The following is a 25,190-nucleotide window of genomic DNA, read 5'->3' on the forward strand; positions in this document are numbered from 1 at the left end:
TTGGAGGGCTTAAACTGATTTGGCAGGGGAATGGGAACCAGAGTGTTGGGGCTGAGGATGGGGCAGTTGGTTTACAAACAGAGGCAGTGTGTAGTGAGACTGCTAGCAAGGAGAGGCTACTGATAAGTCAAAATTAGAGTCAGGCAGATCAGTTGCAATGTAAAAGACAAATAAAATCAAAAAGGGTGAATGCAGGACTGAAGATGTTATATTTGAATGCACACAGTCAGTATATGGAACAAGATAGATGATCTTGTAGCACATTTACAGACTGGCACATAGGACATTGTGGGCATCACTGAATCATGGCTGAAAGAGACATCCGTGGATACATACACATTGTATCGAAAGGACAACACATGCAAAATGCTGGAGGAACTCAGCAGGCTAGGCAGCATCTATGGAAAAGAGAAAACAGTCAAGGTTTCGGGCCAAGACCCTTCAACACTACTGGGAAAAAAAGATGAGAAATTCCTCCAACATTTTGTGTGTGTTGTTTGGATTTCCAGCATCTGCAGATTTTCTTGTCTTTGTATCGAAAGGACGGACAGTTAGGCAGAGTGGGGTAGCATGTCTCTACTGGTAAAAAATGACATCAAATCATTAGAAAGAGGTGTCATAGGATTGGAAGGTGTTGAATTGTCGTAGGTAGAGCTAAGGAACTGCAAGGGTAAAAAGACCCTGATGGGAATTATACACAGAACCCCAAAGAGTAGCAAAGATGTGGGAAACTTTTAAAAAAACAACAGAAGGCAACTGAAAAAGTCATAAAGAAGGAAAAGATGGAGTATAAAGGTAAGCTAGCCAATAATAGTAAAGAGGATACCAAAAGTTTCTTCAGATATAAAGTATGCTGGAAGTTCAGGAGTGTCAGCGGGCAGAAGTGTCATTACTAGGGAGCAGGATCTTGGGAAACTGAAAGATCTGTAGGTAGGTAAGTCAGCTAGACCCCAACGTTCTGCCAGGGATGGTGGTACAGGCAGATACATCAGGGACAATTAAGGAAATCTTAGATATGCACATGGATGACAGAAAAATGGAGAGCTATTTACAAACGTAGTAGTGAAGGGCTAAATGATCTAAAAGGTTGGCACAGCAGTTTGGGTCAAAGGGCCTGCACTGTGCTGTAAAGCTGTCTGTTCTATGTTCTAAAGTTCAGGAGCAAGTGACTAATATTTACAGGTATAAGATAAAACAAGGCATTTGCACAGCAAAACTCCCATAAAACTACTTGTGACTCTGCTAGTTTTTATATCTTTCTAAGAAGGTGGTTGGAAATTTGTATTAAAGTATTCTCTGAAAGGCTTGCAGCCAGCTTGTAGCAATGTATTGGGAAGATCTATCTGGATTTTGTGCTGGGTAGAATCTGAACCAGCAGCCTTCTGATCAAAGTGGCCCAAGAGCTGCCATAAAACAGTCTCACCCCTGCAGAGGACACAGCTCACCTTCTTAACCCCTTAAAAAAATCTTGCCTGATTGTGGGTCAAGAAAGACATTTCAATTACTCAAGGGCTAATATTCTCTACCTCTGACTTTTCTGACACAATGGACTGGAATCTTAAACTTATTAGTATGTAATCTATTAGTATGTAAACTTATTAGTATGGAACTACTGGAACTGTTACTTTTCAAACCTTAATTTATCCTTTTTTTCCCCACTAAAACTAATTAAGCCGCAAGCCATGGGCAAGGCAATGTTCTACAGTCCATCATGTTGATTTGCACTACAATATTCAGTGCACAAGGTAGCACCATGACAACCACACCTCTCCATCAAATTCAGTGAAAGGAAGTGGCCTCACACAAAGCAATAACCAGTTTAGCTTCCTGCATTATATATTAACTATCCATTAATATAGCCTTAATACAACATGCCAAGAAATAATTTCTCAGCAAGTGTACTGCTTCAGGTCTATTCGTAACAGATTTCACCTCAGAGTTACTTCAGTGATTGCAAAGCACCTTTGCTCTGTAAACACGAAGCTGCCATTTAAGTACAAATTCTCTTTTGTTGACCTGCAGAAAGAGGATTCAAACCATCAGGCGTCACCATATTCCATCTTAAGATTCATTTTCTTGAAGGCATTCACAGTAGAACAGAGAGATACAACAGAATCAATGAAAACTACACATAGACTGAGAAACAACCAATGTGTTAAAGACAAACTGAGCAAATAAAAAAATAATAGATAAGTAAATAATATTGAGAACATGAGTTGTTGTAACCTTGAAAGTGAGTCAGTCCATAGGTAGTCAGTTCCAACTTGAGGTAAGTGAAGTTATCCACACTGGTTCAGGAGCCTGATGGTTATCGGTAATAACTGTTCCTGAACATGATGGTGTGAAACCTAAGGCTCTTGTACCTCCTTCCTATTCGCAGCAGCATGGCTTGGATGCTGCAGGTCCTTGATGACAGATCTTGTGGCAGCATTCATTGTAGTCATCAGACTTGAGGAAGTTATGATGAGAAAATTAAAAATTGGGATTGCAGAAACATTCAATAGGCAGAAATAAGCAACCTCAGAACCAATAGATCAGATCCAAGCTCTGCAGTCCTCACATATTTAGTCACGAATAGTGGTGGGCAATTGAACAGCTATTTGAGGGAGGATCTAAAAACATTTGCATCTTCATCAACAGCATCTTCTAACACACATACACAGGTATTTGCAAACATACCCAGCCAGAGATGCTCAATAGCTAATCCAATTTGGCCCCTTGTGAGATTCTCCAGTCACAGAGCTGCCCTCCAGCCAATTCAATTCACTCTGTACAATATCAAGAAACAGTCACGAGTACTACATAATCAAAAGCTAAGACCAAAAGGCATCTCATCTATGGTACTGAAGATCTCTGCTTCAAAACTATCCCTGCCTTTGGCCAAGCTGTTCAATACAGTTATAATACTGGCTTAATACAATTTGGAAAACTGTTGATAGGTACCACTCACAAATCCAATCCAATTAACAGCCCAATCAACGATCAGCAAGGTGACAGAAACTCTGAAACCCTAGCAACTTCCTCACCTCCTGATACTCAAAGGCCTTTCACCAACTATAAGGAATATGCCAGAACCATGATTGAAAACTTCTCTGGATGAGTGATGCATCAACAATTCTTGAGAAAATCAATACCCACCAGGCCACAGCAGCCTAACCAGCATCCTTTCAATCACCCTAACCATTCATTCTCTATAAGTCAGCACTCAGTTCCTGCAGCATGTACGACCTGCAGTTAACAACCCAGACTGCTAACAGCCATCCCAAATGCACATCCATTATCAAGGCCTAAGACAGCAGGTCCACAGAAATACCAGCTCCTCTCCAAATCACGCACCGTTCCTACTTGGAAATATAACATTGTTTCAATCGCAATAGTACAACAGTAAAAGAAAACTAAATGAAATACAAAGGTATCTAAATGCACAAAGTATTTATTACAAAATAGATGTGAATAGTTAAAGAGAGAACAGTTACTTGCTGCTATGCAACTAGTAAACCACTGATTACTCATGCTGAACCATTATAGAAACATGATTTTCTCTGAGTAGCATCAATGAGAAGGCAGTGTTTCTACTTATAGCTTAGTGGTGAAACATGAGGGTTTCAAAACAAATTAGCTCAGGAATATAGAACCTCGCAATGCAGGCCATTTGGCCTCTGTGGGTTTTCAAGAGAGTATCAAATTAAACCCATTTTCTGCAGGATTACAAATTCTTAATTACTGAAATTATTGAATGTTTCATGACTTTCAGAGCACTCCTAATCATAAGCTCCTGTAAATCATTTCTCTTTAATAACCTCCAGTTATTTTGCCATCTCTTGGGTGGTTACTCACTATTCAGACAGTGAAATCCCTTTTGTTGCATGTAAAACCTTCAGAATTTTGAAAATAATTGCCCTTTCGCTGATTCAAGCCCACAATTTTTAATTTTTTGAGTGAACTGGGGAGCACTGGTAAGGCCAGTATTTATTGCTCATCATCCTACTTGCCATTGAGAAGGTGATCATGTCACAGCCTTCAACCAGAGCTATTGTCTTGGTGAAGATTCTCAGTGCTATTCAGCAAGGGTGTCCCAAGATTTAGATTAAGTCATAGTCCAGAGTACATAAAATACAAGAGCATAATTAGATCATTCAGCCCATCAAGTCTGCTCTATCATTTCATCATAGCTGATCCATTTCACTTTCAACCCCATTCTCCTGCCTTCTCCCCATAACCTTTCATGCCCTGAATAATCAAAAACCCATCGACCTCTGTCTTAAATGCACCCAATAACCTGGCTTCCACGGCAACCTGTGGCAACAAATTCAACATATTCATCACTCTCTGACTAAAGAATTTCATAGAAACACAGAAAACCTACAGCACAATACAGGCCCTTCTGCCCAAATGCTGTACCGAACATGTACTTATCTTAGAAATTACTTAGGGTTACCCATAGCCCTCTATTTTACTAAGCTCCATGTACTTATAAAAGAGTCTGTTAAAAGATTCTATCATATCCACCTCCACCACCTTCACGGGCAGCCTATTCCACGCACTCACCACTCTCTACGTAAAAAAATTTACTTCTGACATCTCCTCTGTACCTACTGCCAAGCACCTTAAAACTGTACCCTCTCATGTTAGCCATTTCAGCCCTGGGGAAAAGCCTGACTATCCACACAATCAATACCTCTCATCACCTTATAGACCTCTATCAGGTCACCTCTCATTCTCCGCCGCTCCAAGGAAAAAAAGCTGAGTTTACTCAACCTATTCTCATAAGGCATGCTCCACAATCCAGGCCACAGCCTTGTAAATCTCCTCTGCACCCTTTCCATAGTTTCCACATCCTTCCTGTAGTGAGGTGACCAGAACTGAGCACAGTACTCCAAGTGGGGTCAGACCAGGGTCCTATATAGCTGTAACATTACCTCTCAGCTCTCAAACTCAATCCCACAATTGATGAAGGCCAATGCACCATATACTGTCTTAACCACATAGTCAACCTGCGCAGCAGCTTTGAGTGTCCTATGGACTTGAACCCTAAGATCCCTCTGATCATCCATACTGCCAGGAGTCTTACCATTAATACTATATCCTGTCATCACATTTGACCTACCAAAATGAACCACCTCACAAAAATGGCATGACCTACCCTTAACAAAGCTATGCTGACTATTCCTAATCATATTATGCCTTTCCAACTGTTCATAAATCCTGCCTTTCAGGATCATTCCCATCAACTTACCAACCACTGAAGTAAGACTCACTGGTCTATAACTTCCTGGGCTATCACTACTCCCTTTCTTGAATAAGGGAACAACATCTGCAATCCTCCAATTTGCTGGAACCTCGCCCATCCCCATTGATGATGCAAAGATCATTGCCAGAGGCTCAGCAATCTCCTCCCTTGCCTCCCACAGTAGCCTGGAGTATATCTCATCCGGTCCCGGTGACTTATCCAACTTGATGCTTTCCAAAAGCTCCAGCACATCCTCTTTCTTAATGCCTATATGCTCAAGCTTTTCAATCTGCTGTAAGTCATCCCTACAATCACCAGGATCTTTTTCCATAGTGAATACTGAAGCAAAGTATTAAGTACATTTGCTATCTCCTCCGGCTCCATACACACTTGATTGGTCCTATTCTTTCACACTTTGTCCTCTTGCTCTTCACATACTTGTAGAATGCCTTGGGGTTTTCCTTAATCCTGTCCGCCATGGCCTTCTCATGGCCCCTTCTGGCTCTCCTAATTTCATTCTTCAGCTCCTTCCTGATAGCCTTATAATCTTCTAGATCTCTATCATTACCTAGTTTTTTGAACCTTTCATAAGCTTTTTTCTTTTTGACTAGATTTACAAAAGCCTTTGTACACTGCGGTTCCTGTACTCTACTATCCTTTCCCTGTCTCACTGGAACATACCTATGCAGAACGCCAAATATCCCCTGAACATTTGCCACATTTCTGCCGTAAATTTCCCTGACAGCATATGTTTCCAATTTATGCTCTGTCTGATAGTTTCGTATTTCCTCTTACTCCAACTAAACGCCTTCCTAACTTGTCTGCTCCTATCCCTCTCCAATGCTATAGTAAAATAGATAGAATTGTGATCACCATCTCCGAAATGTTCTCCCACTGAGAGATCTGACACCTGACCAGGTTCATTTCCCAATACCAGATCAAGTACAGCCTCTCCTCTTGTAGGCTTATCTACATATTGCGTCAGGAAACCTTCCTGAACACACCTAACAAACTCCACCCCATCTAAACCCCTCGCTCTAGGGACATGCCAATCAATAATTGGGAAATTAAAATTTCCCACCACAACAACCCTGTTATTATTATACCTTTCCAGAATTTGCTTCCCTATCTGCTCATCAATGCCCCTGTTAGGTGGTCTATAAAAAAAAACACTCAGTAGTTATTGACCCCTTCCTGTTTCTAACTTCCACCCACAGACTCAGTAGACAATCCGTCCATGACTTCCTCCTTTTCTGTAGCCGTGACACTATCTCTGATCAGCAGTGCCATGCCCCCACCTACTTTGCCTCCCTCACTTTCCTTGCTGAAACATCTAAAGCCTGGCACTCTAAGTAACCATTCCTGCCCGAGTCATCCAAGTCTCTGTATTGGCCACAACATCAAAGCTCCAAGTACTGATCCACTCTAAGCTCATCTGCTTTGTTCATGATGCTTCTTGCATTAAAATAGAATTATCTCAAACCATCGGTCTAAGCGTATCCCTTCTTTTTCACCTGTATATCCTCCCTCTCACACAGTCTCCAAGCTTTCTCCATTTCTGAGCGAACCGCCCTTTCCTCCATCTTCTCAGTTCAGTTCCCACCCCACAGCAATTCTAGTTTAAACTCTCCCCTATAGCCTTAGCAAACCTCCCTACCAGGATATTGGTCACCCACTGATTCAAGTGCAACCCGTCCTTTTTGTACAGGTCGCGCCTGCCCCTAAAGAGGTCCCACTAATCCAGAAATCTGAATCCCAGCCACCACTCCAATCTCTCAGCTACACATTTATTCTTCACCTCCCTCTGTTCTGTGGCGCAGGCAGTAATCCTGTGATTACTAACTTTCAGGTCCTGCTTCTCAACTTCCTTTTAACTCCATGTAGTCTGTCTTCAGGACCTCCTCCCTTTTCCTACCAATGTCATTGGGACCAATACATACTACAATTCTTCCTCATCTCTGTTCTAAATGGACATCCCTCTATTTTGAGGCTTTGCCCTCTGGTCCTGGACTCCCCCGCCAAAAGAAGCATCCTTTTCACATCCACTCTGTCTAGGCCTTTCAACATTCAATAGATTCCAATGAGGTAGTCCTCTCATTCTTCTAAATTCCAGTTTGTACAGGCCCAGAGCTTTCAATTGTTGCTCATATGATAAAACTTTCATTCCTGGAATTATTCTAATGAGTGTCCTCTGAACCCTCTCCAATATCAGCACATCCTTTCTTAAACAAGGGACCCAAAACTGTTCACAATACTCCAAGTGAGGCCTCACCAGTGCTTTATACAGCCTCAGAGTTACACCTTTGCTTTTTTTATTCTAGTCCTCTTGAAATTAATGCCTCCACCTTCCTCACCACTAATTCAACCTGCAAATTAGCCTTTGAGGAATGCTGTGTGAGGACTCTCAAATCCCTTGCACCTCAGATTTTTGATTTTATTCTCTGATTAGAAAATAGTCTATGCTTTTATTCCTTTTACCAAAGTGCATAGCCATACACTTCCCGACACTATATTCCATCTGCTACCTATTTGACTATTCTTCTGTCCAAGTCTTTCTGCAGTCTCTCTGCTTTCTCAACACTCCCTGCCATTCCACCTATCTTTGTATCATCTGCAACCATCAATTTCATCACCAAATTGTTGATATACAATGGAAAAAGAAGCGGTTGCAACACAGACCCCTATGGAACACCACTTGTCACCAGCAGCCAATTAGAAAAGGATCCCTTTATTGTCTCTCTTTGCTTCCTGCTAATCAGCCAATGCTCTATCCATGCTAATATCGTTCCTACACCACGGGGTCTTATCTTGTTTAGGAGCCTCACGTGTAGCACCTTGTCAAAGGCATTCCAAAAATCCAAGTACACACCATCCAACGATTCTCCTTTGTCTATTCTGCTTGTTATTTCTTCAAAAAATTCCAAAAGATTTGTCAGGCAAGATTTTCCTTTGAAGAAACAATGCTGACTTCAGCCTATTTTATCATGATCTCACCCTTAATAATAGACTCCAACATCTTTCCATTTGCTACCTATTTGACTATTGTTCTAATCTGTCTAAGTCTTTCTACGCCTCCGTTTTCTCAACAATACCTGTCACTCCACCTATCTTTGTATTGTCTGCAAACTTGGCTACAAAGTCTGAGGTCAGACTAACTGGCCTATAGTTTCCTTTCTTCTACCCTTCTCCTTTCTTGAAGAGTGGAGTGACATTTGAAAGTTTCCAGTCCTCCAGAACCATGCCAGAATCAATTGATTCTTGAAAGATCATCAATAATTTCTCCACAATCTCTTTAGTTATCTCCTTTAGAACCCTGGGTTCTAAAATCCATCAGGTCCGAGTAACTCACCTTCCTCAGACCTTTCAGTTTCCCAAGAACCTTCTCCCCAGCTCTCAAACTTCTGGCATACTACTACTGGCTTCTACAGTGAAGACTGATGCAAAATACTTATTCAATTTGTCTGAAAATTTCGTGTCCCCGTTACTACCTCTCCAGCATCATTTTCCAATGGTCCAATATCTCTTGCTTCTCTTTCACTCTTTATATACCTGAAAAAAATGCTTAGCATCACTTTTGATATTATTGGTGGGCTTTTTTCATTTTTCCCCTTTATAGATTTTTTTTTAGTTCCCTTCTGTTGGTTTTTAAAAACCTCTCAATCTTGTAACTTCTCACTAACTTTTGTTCTATTATATGCCCTCTCTTTTACTTTTATGTTGGCTTTGACTTCTTGTCAGCCATAGTTGCATAATCCTGCCTTTAGATTATTTCCCCTTCTATCCTGCACCTTCTGAATTGTTCTGACAAACTCCAGCTATTGCTGCTCTGCTATCATCCCTGCTAGTGTACCTTTCCAATCAACTTTGGTCAGCTCCTCCCTCATACCTCTTGAATTCCCTTTACTCCACTGTAATACTGATTCATCTGATTTTAGCTTTACCCTTTCAAATTGCAGGGTGAATTCTATCCACTAGGAAGGAGCTTAAGAAGGAAATTAGGAGAGCCAGAAGTGGCCTTGAGAAGGCCTTGGTGGGCAGAATTAAGGAAAACCCCAAAGCATTCTACAAGTATGTGAAGAGCAAGAGGATAAGACGTGAAAGAACAGGACCTGTCAAATGTGACAGTGGGAAAGTGTGCGTGGAACCGGAGGAAATAGCAGAGGTACTTAATACTTTATTTCAGTATTCACTATGGAAAACAACCTTGGTAATTGTAGTGATGACTTGCAGCAGATTGAAAAGCTTGAGCATGTAGAGATTTAAGAAAGTGGATCTGCTGGAGCTTTTGAAAAGCATCAAGTTTGGTAAGTCACCAGTACCGGATGAGGTGTACTCCAGGCTACTGTAGGAGGCAAGGGAGGAGATTGCTGAGTCTCTGGTGATGATCTTTGCATCATCAATGGGGACAGGAGAGGTTCCCGAGGATTGGAGGGTTGCGGATGTTGTTCCCTTATTCAAGAAAGGGAGTAGAGAAAGCCCAGGAAATTATAGACCAGTGAGTCTTACTTCAGTGGTTGGTAAGTTGATGGAGAAGTTCGTGAGAAGCAGGATTTATGAACATTTGGAGAGGGATAAAATGATTAGGAATAGCCAGCATGGCTTTGTCAAGGGCAGGTCGTGCCTTATGAGCCTGATAAATTTTTTTTTGAGGATGTGACTAAACACATTGATGAAGGAAGAGCAGTAGATGTAGTGTATATAGATTTCAACAAGGCATTTGATAAGGTACCCCATTCAAGGCTTATTGAAAAAATGAGGAGGCATGGGATCCAAGGGCACATTGCTTTGTGGATCCAGAACTAGCTTGCCCACAGAAGGCAAAGAGTGGTTGTAGACTGGTCATATTCTGCATGGAGGTCAGTCACCAGTGGAGTGCCTCAGGGATCTGTTCTGGGACCCATACCCTTTGATTTTTATAAATGACCTGGGTGAGGAAGTGGAGGGTTGGGTTAGTAAGTTTTGTAATGACACAAAGGTTGGGGGTGTTGTGAATAGTGTGGAGGGCTGTCAGTGGTTACAGTGGGACATTGATAGGATGCAAATCTGGGCTGAGAAGTGGCAGATGGAGTTCAACCCAAATAAGTGTGAAGTGGTTCATTTTGGTAGGTCAAATATGATGGCAGAATATAGTATTAATGGTAAGACTCTTGGCAGGGTGGAGGATCAGAGGCATTTTGGGGTCAGAGTCCATAGGATACTCAAAGCAGCCGTGCAGGTTGACTGTGGTTATGAAGGCATACAGTGTATTGGCCTTCAATCGTGGAATTGAATTTAGGAGCCAAGAAGTAATGTTGCAGCTATATAAGACCCTGGTCAGACCCCACTTGGGAGTACTATGCTCAGTTCTGGTCGCCTCACTACAGGAAGGATGTAGAAACCATAGAAAGGGTGCAGAGATTTATAAGGATGTTGCCTGGATTGGGGAGCATGCCTTATGAGAATAGGTTGAGTGAACTTGGCCTTTTCTCCTTGGAGCGACAGAGGATGAGAGGTGATCTGATAGAGGTGTATAAGATGATGAGAGGCATTGATCTTGTGGATAGTCAGAGACCTTTTCCCCAGGGCTGAAATGGCTGCCACAAGAGAGCACAAGTTTAAGGTGCTTCGGAGTAGGTACAGAGTAAGTTTTTTTTTAAAATACAGAGTGGTGAGTGTGTGGAATGGTCTGTTGGCAACAATGGTGGAGGCGGATAAGATCGGGTCTTTTAAGAGACTTTTGGATAGGTCCACGGAGATTAGAAAAATAAGGGGGCTATGGGTAACCCTAGTAATTTCTAAGGTAGGGACATGTTCGGCACAACTTTGTGGGCCAAAGGACCTGTATTGTGCTGTAGGTTTTCTATGTTTCTATACACCAACTCTGCATGTAAACCAGCATCCCTGTCCTCAGTCCCCTACCAAATTAGTTTAAACCCTCTCCTATAGCTCTAGCAAAACTGCCTACAAGGATTTTGGTTCCCCTCGGGTTCAGGGGTAGCCCATCCCTTTTGTACATGTCATATCTTCCCCAGAAGAGATTCCAATGATCCACAAATCTGACACACTGCCCCCTACACCAGTTCCTCAGCCACAAGTTCATCTGCCAAATCATCCTATTCTTGTCCTCACTGGCGTGTGGCACAGGTGGCAGTCTAGAGATCATTACCCTGGAAGACCCGCTTTTCAGCTATTTCCTCTTTTTTCCAATACTGCATGTACCAAGACATGCAGCTCACCTTCCCTCTTTAGAATGTTGTGGATACAATCTGAGACATTCCTGACGGAGGAAACACAGCATTTGAGTATCACTTCTACAGATTCTCCTATCTATTCTAACTATGGAACCTCCTATTACCACTGCATTCCTCCTCTGCCCCCTTTCCTTCTGAGCCACAGCACTAGACTCAGTGCAAAAGACCCAGTCACTGTGGCTCGCCACCACCCTCCCCCACCGAACCAGAACAGTATCCAAAATGGTATACCTGTAGTTGTGGGGAACAGCCACAGGGGTACTTCTGTACTGGCTGCCTATTTCTCTTTGGCCTCCTGGCAGTGACCTATTCGCCTGCCTCCTGCAATCTGGGGGTGACCATCTATCCCCCTGTAGCTCCTATCGTGTTCCCAGTTGCCCTTTTGAGCTGAAGGTAGAGTTGGCGTTCCAGTTATTTAACACGTTCTGAGAAGCTGCAGCTCATTGCACCTGGTTACCTGGGAGGTTGGACGTCTCCCATAATTTCCACAAGTCACACAAAGAATAAAACAGACCATGGAGCCATTCTTACTACCCTAACTACACAGTTACAGAAGAAAAATGAGCAAGAAAAAAGCTTACCATATACTTGCATCATCCATACCTGTTGAGCCAATGCCAAGTCTCCCCACTAACAATACACACAAAATTCTGGAAGAACTCAATAGGCTCGGCTGCATCTATGGAAAAGAGAAAACAGTCAATGATTCAGGCAGAGACCCAAAACATTGACGGTTTACCCTTTTCCATAGATGCTGCCTGGCCTGCTGAGCATCTCTGGCATTTTGAGTGTATTGCTTACATTTCCAGCGTCTGCAGATTTTCTCATCTTTGTCCCACTCTAACAATGGCTGCACCATCTCCCCTACCCTATTTTTATTTTACCTTGCTAATGAATCTGGACTCTGCTTGGCCATTGTTCCAACTCAGAAAAAAAGGGCTACAAAGAACCGATTTCTTTGACCTGGGTGAAGACCTTTCACCTCCAAACTCCGATTGGCTGCTGTTCAATACATCTGGGGCATTGAATTCCATTCTGGTTGTTCCATTTTAGAGAGACTTGAGGCTTTGGAGAGGCTGCACAATAGGTTTACCAGGATGCTGATGGGATTATTGGACACGTACTAAACAAACTGGGGCTGTTTTCTCTTGAAGTGACAGAGGCAGAGGGGAGACCTAACAGAAGTTTAAGATTTGGAAATTATAGAGCAAGTATGTTTTTCCTCAGGCTCAAAATGTCTAGAACTGGTGTGCATGCACTTAAAGGTGATGAGTTCAAAGGAGAGGGGCAAGTTTAAAAAACTTTGTTAGGTAACACAAAGTGCTGGAGAAACTCAGCAGGTTAGGCAGCAGCTATGGGAATGAAAAAGTTGACTTCTTGGATCAACAACCTTCATTAGGACTGGAAAGGGAAGGGGAAGGAGTAGGAGTACAAGTTAGAGGGTGGTAAGTGAAGGTGGATGGAAGAGGAGAGAAGAAGAAAAACACTGGAAGGTGATGTGTGGGAAAGGTTAAGGGCTAGAGAAGGTCCATTCTCCTTGCCCAAGAAAGGGGAGGAGGCACACCAGGGGGCAGGCAATAGGTAGCTGGGAAGAGGTAAGAGGGGAGCCAGAATGGAAGAGAGAAGGGAGTGGCAGCAAAATTACCCAGTTAGAGAAATCAACATTCAAGCCATCAAATTGGAGGCTACCCAGATTCAATGTGAGGTGTTGCTCCTCCAAGCAGAGTGGCATCAGCATGTCAGGGACCGACACTTGCAATCAAAATGTTTGGTCACCAGGAAATCCTGTCTTTTGCAAATAGAGCAAAGATGCTCAAAAACAGTACCCCAGTCTTCGTTGTAGAGGAGGCTACATCAGATACAGTAGACAATCCCAACAGATTCACAGGTGAAGTGGTACCTCACTTGGCAGGACTCTGATGCCCTGAATGAAGGTGAGAGAGATGGTGAATGGGCAGGTGTAGCAATTCTTTTGTTTGCAAGGATAAATGCCAAGAGGGAGATTAATGGGGAGGGGCAAATGAACAAGGGCATCATAGAGGGAGCAATCCCTATAGAAAGTGGGGAGTAGAGGGTTGGGGTGGGGACAGGAAAAGATGTTTGGTATTGGATCCCACAGGAGATGGTGGAATTTGTAAAGAATGTGGTGGTTGTCTGAAATTAACTGCTAAAGGTAGTGAAAGAATGTACCACAGACATTCAAGAGGCTCTTAGACAAGACTCATGAATGTGCAGAGAATGTTGAGTTAGACATTGTGCAGACAAAAATGAATAGTTTAGCTAGGCATTTAATTACTAGTTTAATTAGTTCAGAACATTATGGGCTGAATGGGCTGTTGCTGTGCTGTACTGTTCAATGTAGTGTTTTTTTAAAAACCTGCTTTACCAATACCTGTATCATTTTTCCCCTTAAAATCTAAACCAAATCTATTGTTCCCCCCACTTGAACCCTACAACTGTGTAAAATTTAGTTAAGCCTCATTTGGATTATTCTGTCCAGTTTTGGTCACCATGTTACAGGAACAATGGAGAGGCTTTGGAGAAGGCTCAAGATGTTCAACAGAATGTTGTCCAAATTAGCTATGAAGTATTAGCTATGAAGTTGGGCAAACTTTTCTCTGGAGCAAAAAGGCTGACCTGATAGAAGTGTATAAAATTGAGAGGCATTGATAGGATAGTTTTTCTCCAGGGTGATAATGGGCCAAATACCAATTGCTTTAAGATGAGGTGGAGAATAAAGTATTTACAAGGCAAAAATTGGTCGATGTCCGGAATGTACTGCCAGGGCAAGTGGAAGCAAATACAAGCATCATTTAAGAGGCATGTAGACACATCAGGCAGGAATGGTGTGATAGAACATGTGTCAATAGACAAAATTAGTTTTAATTGGCATCACCAAGGCTTAAGGTTCTGTTCCTGCGCTGTAATGTTCCATTACCCTTTCCACCCAGTACTATACCACAGCACAACTATCCAATTCAACAGATTGGTGTCAGCTCAGTTCAAGAGGAATTAAAATGGAATGTGTTTGAACCAATAAGGTGAGACAGAATTACAGGAGAGAAAAACAGCTAACATTTCAAGCAATCAGAATACAATAAGTGTCTTGAAAAATGTTAGATACGTTGAATATACCAGAGGTCAAAGGTGAATTCTAATTGACAGGTAGAAACTTTGCAGGAATCCAGAAAGAATGAGTCATACATGGAAGTGAAGAAAAAAAAACGGAAGAGAAACTGACCACCCCAAAAAAAAAATCTCAGATGAGAGAGGTGCAGTTTCTGGAAGAAATGCATCAGTGCCTGCTTGAATGGAGCCCATCCTGTTGGGCTAGTTCTGTCCTCCACAGCGGCTGGTAGATCCAAAATTCAAAACCCCCTCCATCATGGAGGCAATTCATGACTGAAGATGCATAAAAAGACTGCCCTAAAGCATTAAATAAAATTCACCATAACTTGTTCAGGCATGGCAAATTTTCATATTGCAGGGAATTTGCTGGGTTTCTGTGCATTCACAGCACTTCACACCATTTGGTTGAAAGTGAATCTTACTGGGATTCTTAGCAGTCACACTGCCTCAAATTTTCAACATTACTTTGAAAGGCAAAGGAGATCTTGGTGAATGAGTCACTACTTGCATCACAAGCAACTTTTAAAAAATCTAGATACTGCTAACAATGAGACTGTGGGTGCAAGTTAATTTCCACATTAAAGCACATCTCTCCTTTTAGCACTGTCCATGTACTACAGAACTTGACAAAGTAGCATTTAGGTGGACAAGTTTAACAGTTAAGTCAACTGCCATCACTAGGTTTAAAAAAAATCTATTCAATTGATGTTCAAGGTCAACAACCCTGACTGATAAAAATTGTTACAGAAACAGCAATGAAGAATCCTTCTACGTCTGTGTGCAACAGTGTTCCTGATTTTCCACCTGGGAAATAAGACTGACAGTGAAAACCCAGCTACTAACATGAAGGAAGCCCTGAACACCACCAGAGGGAGGACCTTCACTGCGGCTGCAAATGCCAGCAGCATAACAGGTAGTAAGCATTCAATTGTTGGTGACCTTGATCATACTCAAGTCATTTTTAAAATTCTTTACTCTTTAAAAAAGATCCAGAGAAACAGTTTCTCTCCCCCACCACCCAAAAAGCATGAGTAGTGGAAGTAGTGTGGGGAATCTCAATATAGAAAACACTGAGATTCTCTTACTGTAACTGCTTTCATTCATGAGAACATAATTGTCAGTTAGTTGTTTGATGGAATTGCAAGACATTCCTAGAAAAAAAAGTATTAATTGAAATCAATATTCTTAACCAATGGACAACTACCAATGGAATATCAGAACTACTTTAGCTAATTAGTCAAAATAAAAGCCAAAGCGGGGCTACTCCAGGGTAGACATTCAGCAGTGCTCTATAGAATCAAGCTGGGCCACTCCAGATTAACCATGCACCATATGCAGTACTCCTGACCCTCAACATAGGGAGCCAGCACTTAAATATGAGCAAACTAAAGGTGTAAAGCCCACATTGCATAGATATCTATCCACATCTTCTCACAACATCAATGTCATCAATGTTTTGTGTCAGATATAAAAAGGGAGTGTCTGGAGTAAGAGGAAGAAAAAAATCAGAATAATAAAGATTAGTCAGGTTAACTAATCTGACAAGTTAGTCACAAATTTGAGTTTAGAACCTTTATTAAGATGAATCACAGATATCTGAAATAATTGTTTAATGATATCTGAAACATAGCAAGGAATTAAACACATGGAAATAAGCTGTAAATATACCGGAGTTCAGGTATAGTGTTCAAAAGTCACCATTTGGGCACTTCAGCAGTACGAAGAATTCTCCTGATCACAGCAACATGTAGTTTATGTTAAAACAAATCTTGCAAACTACATTTCCAAAAAAAAAACAATCCTGTTTTTATCACTGTTTAAGTGCCTTAAATAGATATGCCACAAGTGGTTGCTCATCACTTGCATAGTTCTAAAATACAAGGTCACTTGCATAAACATTAAGTTCTAATAACTCATTGACTGCAAAAAAACCTAACAAAGGAACAAACTTAGTTAACTGTTTTAACTTTTACATCGATACAATTCAGAAAGTTACAATAAGCTGAAAGTATCTTCCACTTACAAGTGCAAGTCTGATACTAAAGACCTATATTTTCTCTCCTTCAATTTGGAAATGGTATGCAAGCTGACCTATAGCATCAATTCCAAATTTTCTTCAAACTGTGTCTTCATGCATGAGACATGGTGGAAAAGCAGAGCTTCAAAGTGTAAGGGTACGGGCCATCTGAAAAAAAAAGGTTTTAGCTATTTTTCTCCAATTCCTGCAAATTGCATTTACTTTCAAACCTGTCAAATTCTTTGTAAATTGTCAGCACTAATCCAAGTCAAATATCTGAATGTGAACATACAGCCTTGTGGTGTAGTAATCCAAACTGAGTATTTCAGAGGTCATCTTGGACTCAAATTTCATATAGTGAATTAAATTGAAAAGTCCAACTTTCTATAACTTAGCTAGTTTCAAATCTCAGCTGCAAAATCAGAACAGCAGTATACTGGAAATGTTTTTGCTGATTAGAAAACAATCACTCTTAACATACATATTTTCTACACACTAAACTCATTACCTGCTCAAAGCATCTTGACAAGAGAAATAAAAATTATTAGGGGAATTAGGACAAGCTAGAATCATGTCTTATAGTCTCAAATGGCAACTAAATATTTCAATTATGGATACATTTATAGTTGTACATATAGCTGGAAACCACTTCCAGTATAAATATTCTTTCTGCACTTGCACTGCAATAAATTAACCCCTTTGGCCAGGTCAATGGCAGTTGAATTTTAATAGAAAATCTACAAACATAGCACCAGGTCTAACTCACTAAGGTAAAGTATTGTTAAAAAGTGACATCACTATACATCCCCATTATCATTTAATTCTTAGTGTCACCAATCACCCATATCTTTTCAAAATTCTTGACATCCTTCAGCCCTTTTATTGGTAACTCCAAATATCCACACCTTAAGAGAATCACTCCATGGTTTGAAAAGGTTACCTTGTGGGTAACAAGGGTAACAAAGAGGTTTAAGTTTTCTAGCCAGGGAAAGCATATTAGTTACCATTGTCAAACCTTACAAAAATACTCTTCTTCTGCACCAGCTGTTTGGTCAATTGTTTCTCCATTTCTGAAGATGGAGGAATAGGCCAAACAGCTAGAGCTGCCTCTGAAAAAACTAAGCAGCTAGTTTCACGTTCCACTCTCAAGGCTTAGTTTATCATTAGTCGTTGCAGAATTATAAACTTTCCCTTTCAAAAGCAGCAAGAGATGAAAATTCTTGCCAATTATCATTCAAATTTTAAAATTAAACCCTGACGGTCCCATCTATAAACAGGAGTACTCACTTGTGTTTTTCATCTGGTAGTGATTCAGTACTGTCAGTGCTTCTACCGCATCATTTTTGGATTCCCACTCCAACAGGCCAGATAAACTCCTGTCAGCTGGAAGGAAACAGATTGTTGAAAGACATCTTACAAATCAGTTTTACATTTACTGAGCATCCATTATAGAGACAGGACCAGTCAGGTTACAATATCACATGGCTGACAGCAACTGAGTACGTGAGGTGAGCACAACCTTATCCCCAGACTCTTACTGACCAACTAAAAAGAGATGGTATTAGTAATAGTGAACATTATTAAAAGTTACAAAGGGGTAGGTGGGGAAGGGGTCTTGATCTGCTGAATAGGTGATCTGAGGAATGGCAAATGGCGTTTAACTCAGTTAAGTCGAAGGCATTGCTTTCTGGAAAGTCAAATCAAGGTTAAGATTTTCACAGGACTGTTGTAGAATAGCGACACATTAAAAGTTCAGGTACATGGGGGCTTCCTGAAAATGGAGTCACAAGTAGACAGATCTTGAAGGCTTCTGGCACACTGGCCTTCAGTCTGGACAATAAGTATAGAAGTTGAGAGGTACAAGACATTTGTGAGGCAAATTTCTGTCACCAAGGAAATGCCATTAAACTGGAAAAGTGAAGGAAGGATTTACGAAGATATTATGGGCACTCAAGGGAAAGGGAGTTATAGGGAAAGGTTAGTCAGACTAGGATTTCCTACCATCCTCTGCCTCCTCAGAGTGCAGGAAACTGAGGGGTGATCTTAGGGTGTACAAACTGAGGGGCATAAACAGGGTGAATGCAGTCTTCTCCCCCCCCCCCCAACAGGTTTATGATGAGAGCAAAATTTAATAGGAACTAAAAACAGAGGGTGGTACATATGTGGAACGAACTACCAGAGGGTGGGCACAATAGTAACAGCTGGACAGGTACATGGATAGGTAAGGTTTAGGGGTTCCTTAGGCCAACAGAGGCAAATTTCCCTTGCTTGGAAGTGCATTGAGGTCAGCACAGTTGGGCTAAAGTACATTTCTATACTGTACAACTACAAAGAAAGGTGCCCAGCCAGTTCTCTTTCCAGTTCTAACTTAAAGCCAGCAGGAAAATCCTTTGTTCCACTTATTCCATGTTGTTTCTCAGCTTAATGCACATTGATTTTAAAATTAAATCTATGGCACAAGTAAAATTAGGCATTCAAATCAGAAATATGGAATTGGCCAGTAATTTTTAGTTTAAGACTGCTTCAGAAGCCACTTGCATGTGCTTATTACTTACATTTTCCAGTAAACATCTTGACAGTTTTAAAAGGCTTCAGTTCACACTCTTCACAAACCTATAAAAACATCAGACACATTTAAGTTAAAGCACTCCTGTACAAGGAAAATGTGACAAACCACAGCCATAGGGCAATTCTAATTAGATAACTTGCAAGCCACTGAGTTTCTAAAATTCTCAGACTGGGAATTCAATTTGCAATTATGTTGGCACCCAGTCTAGAGTACAATAATTCTTTTCTTCTTCCCACCACCCCCCCGCCCCAAAATCAAAACCAACCAAACCAGAATCCATTGTCACATTTAGCACAACACACACAAAATGCTGGAGGAACTCAGCAGGCCAGGCAGCATTTATGGGAAAAAAAGTACAGTGAATGTTTCAAGCCAAGACCCTTCAGCAGGGCTGGAGAAAAAAGCAGAGCAGATTTAAAAGGTGGGGTGGGGGGGGGGGAGAGAAGGGGAGAGAGAACCACCAGGTGAGAGGTGAAACCTGGAGTAGGGATGAAGTAAAGAACTGGCCATGCCATCAGGTTGGAGGCTACCCAGACTGAATACAAGGCGTTCGGAATGGGAACTAAAAAAAATAAATTTTTAAATGGGTGGGCACTGGGAAATCCTGTTTGTTCTGGCAGAGTGTAGATGCTCAGTGAAGTGGTCTCCCAATTTAGGTCAGGTCTCACTGATGTACAGGAGATGAAACCAAGAGAACCCAACATAGTAAATGACCCCAACAAACTCACAGGTGAAGTGTCACCTCACCTAGGAGGACTGTTTAGGGCCCTGGATGGTACTGAGGGAGGTGGCGTAGGGGCACCACTTGCTCTGCTTGTGAGGATAAGTGCAAGGAGGGAGATCAGTGGGGAGAGACAAATGGACAAGGGAGTCGCATAGATTCCTGCAGAAGTTTGGGGGGGGTGGGGTGTTCGGTCATGGGATCCTTTGGGAGGTGGTGGAAGTTTTGGAGAATTATGTGCTGGACATGGAGGCTGGTGGGGTGGTATATTCAGGACAGTGTTTTACAGAGTTCAGATGCAATAATTTGCAGTGAATAGTTCAAACATCTCCAAACAAATGCAGTAGATGATTTACTGGACAAGAACTGGCATAAGCTTTGCCAGAATGGCAAAGCAGAATAGTTTTAAGGGCTGGCTGACCAAAAACCCCGTTAGTCATCCACAGTACCGCAGCCAGCCAAACTTTCACACATTTATCACCATTCCTAAATTTCTTTTCCCTCTGCCTGGACCTTCCACAGATTTAGTTGCATAGTATGGAAACAGGTCCATTTGGCTCAATTCAGCCACGTCAACCAAAATGTTCACATACACTAATTTTATTTGCCTGAACTTTGCCCATACATTCTAAACCTTTCCTATCCATGTGCCTGCCCAACTGACTTTAAATGTTGTCATTGCACCCACCTTTACCATTTTCTCTGACAGCTTAGTACTATACCCACCATCTTCTGAACAACTGGCACCTCAGATTCCCTTTAATTCTTTCCCCTCTCACCTTAAATTTACAGCCTCCATTTAAACTGCCTTATCCTAGAAAAAAGACCATGATTATCTACTGTCTTACACCCCTCAAATTTTATACACTAACATCACCCCTTAGCTTCCTTCACTGCAGACCAAAAAAAAATTCCAGTCCAAACAATCCCTCCTTAGAGGGACTTCCAGTACAGGCAGTATTCCTGTAAAACTTTTCTACACCAGCTCTAGCTTAATCACATCCTTCCAAAAAGCTAGTGACCAGATTATACACAATATTCCAAGTATGGCCTACCCAACATCCCAAATCTTGCATTCAGTGTCCTGGTCACCGAGGGGGAGCATACCGTACTTCACTTCTGTTTACTTGCATTGCTACATTTGGTTAGGTTGGATGGGGATGAAGGTGGGAATCTATGTATTTTTATCCCAAGGTCTCACTATTCGATAACACTCTAAGATCCTGTCATTCACTGTTCAAGCCCTGCTAGTTTTATTTTTCAAAATGCACCACTTAACACCTGCCTAAATTAAACATCACCAGCCATTCTTTTGCCCAGTTTCCCAGATGATCTAGATTCAGTTGTAATCTTAGCCTTCTTCATTGTCCACTATGACACAAAAATTGGAAGTATTGTCAGACTAATAATTTTACATACTTTCTCTTCTCAACAACACACGTGACAAGCAGCAATACAGGGCCCTACACCAATCCCTGCAGCACCTCACTGAAGAGCAACTTGAGGAACAAATTTTTCCATTGAGGGTGGGGGCTACTAGGAACAAACTGCCAGAAGTTGTAGAGGCGGTTACAATTAGAACATTGAAAAGTATTTAGAAAAGTTCATGGATAGGAAAGATTTAGAGGGATATGGGCCAACCACAAGCAAATGGGACTATCCCAGAGCCACCTTGGTCAGCATGTATGGGCCAAGCCAAAGGGCCCATTTCCATACAGTACTTCAGTTAAACCATGCTGACTATTCCCAATGAGTGTTTGTCTTCCCAACTTCAAATAAATTCTGACACAAAGAATCCCAAGCAGTAACTTTCCCACCTCAGTTGGCCAGTAGCAAGCTCCTTCCTTGTTTTACACAATGTTCTATAATACACCTTGTCAAGCTTTTTTTCTGGAAAGGAAGTCCTATGTACTATGTGTTTGCCACAAAAAAAAGCCAACCCAGACAGAATCATGATCAATGCAGCAGCCATGTCAGGACTGTTTTAGGAAACTAACACAAGTACAGTTGAACTTGCTTTCACAATACACCAGCTTCAAGTTCATAATAGCCATTCAATATGAAAACAATAAAGGAGTTCCATTTGCTGTGGCATTATTGTCAAGAAAGGTTGCAGAGACCAATGACAAAAATCAGCAGCTCAAAACTGGTCACTCTTTTTTTAAAAAAAACACACCAAGAGACCTTCCATGTATAGTGGCCTGTAAGAGCCCTCAACCCTTTGTTCACGCAAATGAATGTTACAATCAAGTATTTTGATAAATTTGACTGAGAATTTGCAAATCACATGCTCTTTTCATAGTAGAGCCCAAGAATAAAAGAGTAAAACATGCAAAACTAAACATTCAAAGACTGAAGTGTCAGTTCAAAAGTATTCATCCCTCTTTAGTTGAGCCACCTCTTGCAGCTATTACAGCCCCTATTATTTTTGGGCAAGTCTCTTAGCTTTGCACAACACGATGGAGCAAGAGTTGCCCATTCCTCCTTGCAAAATTGCTCAAGCTGTGCCAGGTTAGTTGGGGAGAGGCAGTGAACAGCAACCTTGAGGTGATGGCAGTGATATCTGATCGAGTTAAGGTCAGGGCTCTGACTGGGCCACTCAAGGACATCAATTTTCTTCACTTGAAGCCACTCCATGGTTGCTATAGCAGTGTACTTTTAACCACTATCCTGCTAAAAGAACACCCCCCCCCCCCCAGTAGTAAATCAAATCAGATTATTACTGCTCGTGAACTTTCATAGACAACTTCCTTCCCAGTTTGTTTTCTGGCAAAGGCTAGCAGGCTTTTATCTATGATCTCTGATTAAACACCATTTATCTTCCCTTCAATCCTAACCAGATTTCCAGTCTGATACCGAAAAGCATCCCCAGAGCATTATGCTACCTCCGCCATACTTTGCAGTAGGGATGGTGTTACCTGGTTGGTGTGCAATATCAAATTTACACCACATATACCTCTTAGTGTTGAGGCTAACAAATTCCACTTTAGTCTCATCTGACCAGAAGACCTTCTTCCATATCTTTACAGTATCTAAGTGACACTTTGCAAAGTCTTGACACATTTACTTTCTCTTTTTTTTTAAAAAAACACCACGGCTTCTTCCTTGGATGTGTCAACACTGCCCAAAACCACTAACCAAGGATGCATCAATTTCTTATCTGGTGCCCAAATTGGTTATCCACTCCTTCTTATCGCTAAACTTCGAGCAGGGTATAGTAGCAACAAAATAATGCAACATTTGTTGAAATGCACTTTTAAGGGTTGGGAATAAGAGAATTCCTACTATTCCAGACCCATCAGATATCTTTACCTCTTGGAAGTATTCCTCTGTTACACATGGAGGAGCATTGAAGAAATGAAGCACATTGGAAGGGGGCTGTATCCTGTTTTTGGCTGCTTGCCCTGGATTGGTGAAGCGATTATTCCTCGAGTTGGCGAACTCTTTGTAACTATCAGTGCCATCTACCAACTCGTAAGACTGACTCGGAACAATTGATGCCTGCTTAGAGACGCTGAAGAAAGAATACAGAAAATTATAACTGTCCACTTCATGAGGACTAAAATATCACTACAGCTGTGCAAAGATCTTTAGAAAAACTTACCATAAATTAATTCTCTTTCCAAACATCTCGACACCATTTAAATGAGTAATAGCTCGATCCACAGAAAATTCATCCCCCATTTCGACCATGGCGGCATCTGGCATGCTCTTCATGAACTTAACCTAAAAGCAAAGAAACTTACAGATGAAGCACATAGAGAGGACTTTTGCCCAAAAAAAGATACAATACCCTGATGATTAAAGAAAGAGGCTTGCTCATTTGATGCAAGAAAAAGACTCAAAGTTCTTTGCTGGAATGTTCTGCCATAATCCTCCCCATCTTGGATGAGACATTCTCAGGGCAGCAGAGATTTTTATTTTGTAATTTTTTTTATTGAAGTTCATCATCAAACAAACATTTCCATAAGATGCATTTCAGACATTGTACATATATCATTGTACATATACATATATCTATATCTATATCTATAAAATCATATATGTCACAAATCTCCACATAGTATTTATCTGAGGTATACATTTATAGAAAAGAGTGGAAAGAAAAAACAAGCAAAAGGAAAAACTAAGTAGGGAGTGATTTTTTTTTAAAAAAACAACATTCATTGATTTGAGAGAATAAAATCAGGCCTATGAGACATTATGTAGTTAAACCATTTTTCCTAGTATGAATCAAATTGTTCCAGCTTATGATTAACAGATGCTGTTATCTTCTCCATTTTGTAAATGTCCATTGTAATTTCCATCCATGTATTTAAAGTTGGGCTCTCCTGTAATAACCATTTCCTAGTAAGAGTCTTTTTATCAGCCACCAACAGTATATTCATTAAATATTTATCTCTTTTCAACCATTCTTGAGGTATATATCCAAAATATATGGTTTTACTCTAAGGGTATTTCACATTTAAAGATGTCTTGTAGGGCATTGTGTATCCCCCTCCAATACTCTTTGATAACAGGGCAGTCCCAAAAAATATGATAATGATTTGCATTTTGATTTCCACAATTTCTCTAGCAAACAGGGAGGTTACAATCATAATGGGATTTCTGAGAGGATGTAATAAAATATCTTATCAAGCTTATCCATCCAAACTCCCTCCATTTCTGTGAACTGGTACACTTCCATTGATACCTCCATATTGTCCATTCTTCCTCAGATATAATTATCCCTCCTTCCTTCTCCCATTTTGTTTTAATGTATGAAGTTGAATGTGTTTTAAGATTTGACAAACCCTTATACACGCTTGAAATGATTCTACTACCGTTATCTGAATTAATATGCTTTTCTAGAGCTCTATCAAACATGTACTTACCTTGGTTACATTTTTAAGCGTATTATTAACATATTGTCGCATCTGTAAATACCAATTAAAAATTTTGTTTTTCTAAAAAGTGTTTCTCTTTAAGCATTTCAAAACTGAACAGTGTTCCTTCTTTCATTATGTTGCAAAGAACTGTTATTCCTTTAGCTATCCAGTCCTTAAATCTAGCATCCAATTTATTTGGTGTAAAATCCGAGTCATATGCACACCATTTAAGAATTGCAGTATCTCCCTCTAGATCAGTGGTTCCCAACCATTTTTTTGGCCATGCCCCACCTTATCAACTCTAAAATCCTGATGCCCCCTGTGGCGATATATAAATCTTATTATTCAAAAAGTGAACTCCTATTCACCTGGAGGAAGCCTAAAAGACCATTAACTTGGTTTAAACAAGCTTCCAAAGAACATGAC

The 25,190-nt window shown here is 40.9% G+C and overlaps 2 protein-coding genes across 3 annotated transcripts in view; both read right to left on the reverse strand.

Annotated features, from left to right (window-relative positions):
• Window positions 1-2,435, reverse strand: part of LOC132402407 (protein stum homolog) — a 37,011-nt gene extending 34,576 nt beyond the window's left edge. The window contains exon 1 of the mRNA XM_059985264.1: window positions 2,364-2,435. Coding sequence (XP_059841247.1) covers window positions 2,364-2,435 — 72 coding nt within the window. The remainder of the gene's footprint in view (window positions 1-2,363) is intronic.
• Window positions 2,436-16,146: 13,711 nt separating this feature from the next.
• LOC132403111 (heterogeneous nuclear ribonucleoprotein L-like) overlaps window positions 16,147-25,190 on the reverse strand; it is a 37,397-nt gene continuing 28,353 nt past the window's right edge. For both annotated transcript variants that reach the window (XM_059986402.1, XM_059986403.1), the window contains 5 exons: window positions 23,501-23,622; window positions 23,209-23,410; window positions 19,162-19,219; window positions 17,894-17,989; window positions 16,147-16,774 (listed from right to left, as the gene is read on the reverse strand). In XM_059986402.1, coding sequence (XP_059842385.1) covers window positions 16,719-16,774; window positions 17,894-17,989; window positions 19,162-19,219; window positions 23,209-23,410; window positions 23,501-23,622 — 534 coding nt within the window. In that variant the 3' untranslated portion in view covers window positions 16,147-16,718. The remainder of the gene's footprint in view (window positions 16,775-17,893; window positions 17,990-19,161; window positions 19,220-23,208; window positions 23,411-23,500; window positions 23,623-25,190) is intronic.

Source organism: Hypanus sabinus, chromosome 12 (assembly GCF_030144855.1).
Source record: "Hypanus sabinus isolate sHypSab1 chromosome 12, sHypSab1.hap1, whole genome shotgun sequence".
Lineage (NCBI taxonomy): Eukaryota > Metazoa > Chordata > Chondrichthyes > Myliobatiformes > Dasyatidae > Hypanus > Hypanus sabinus.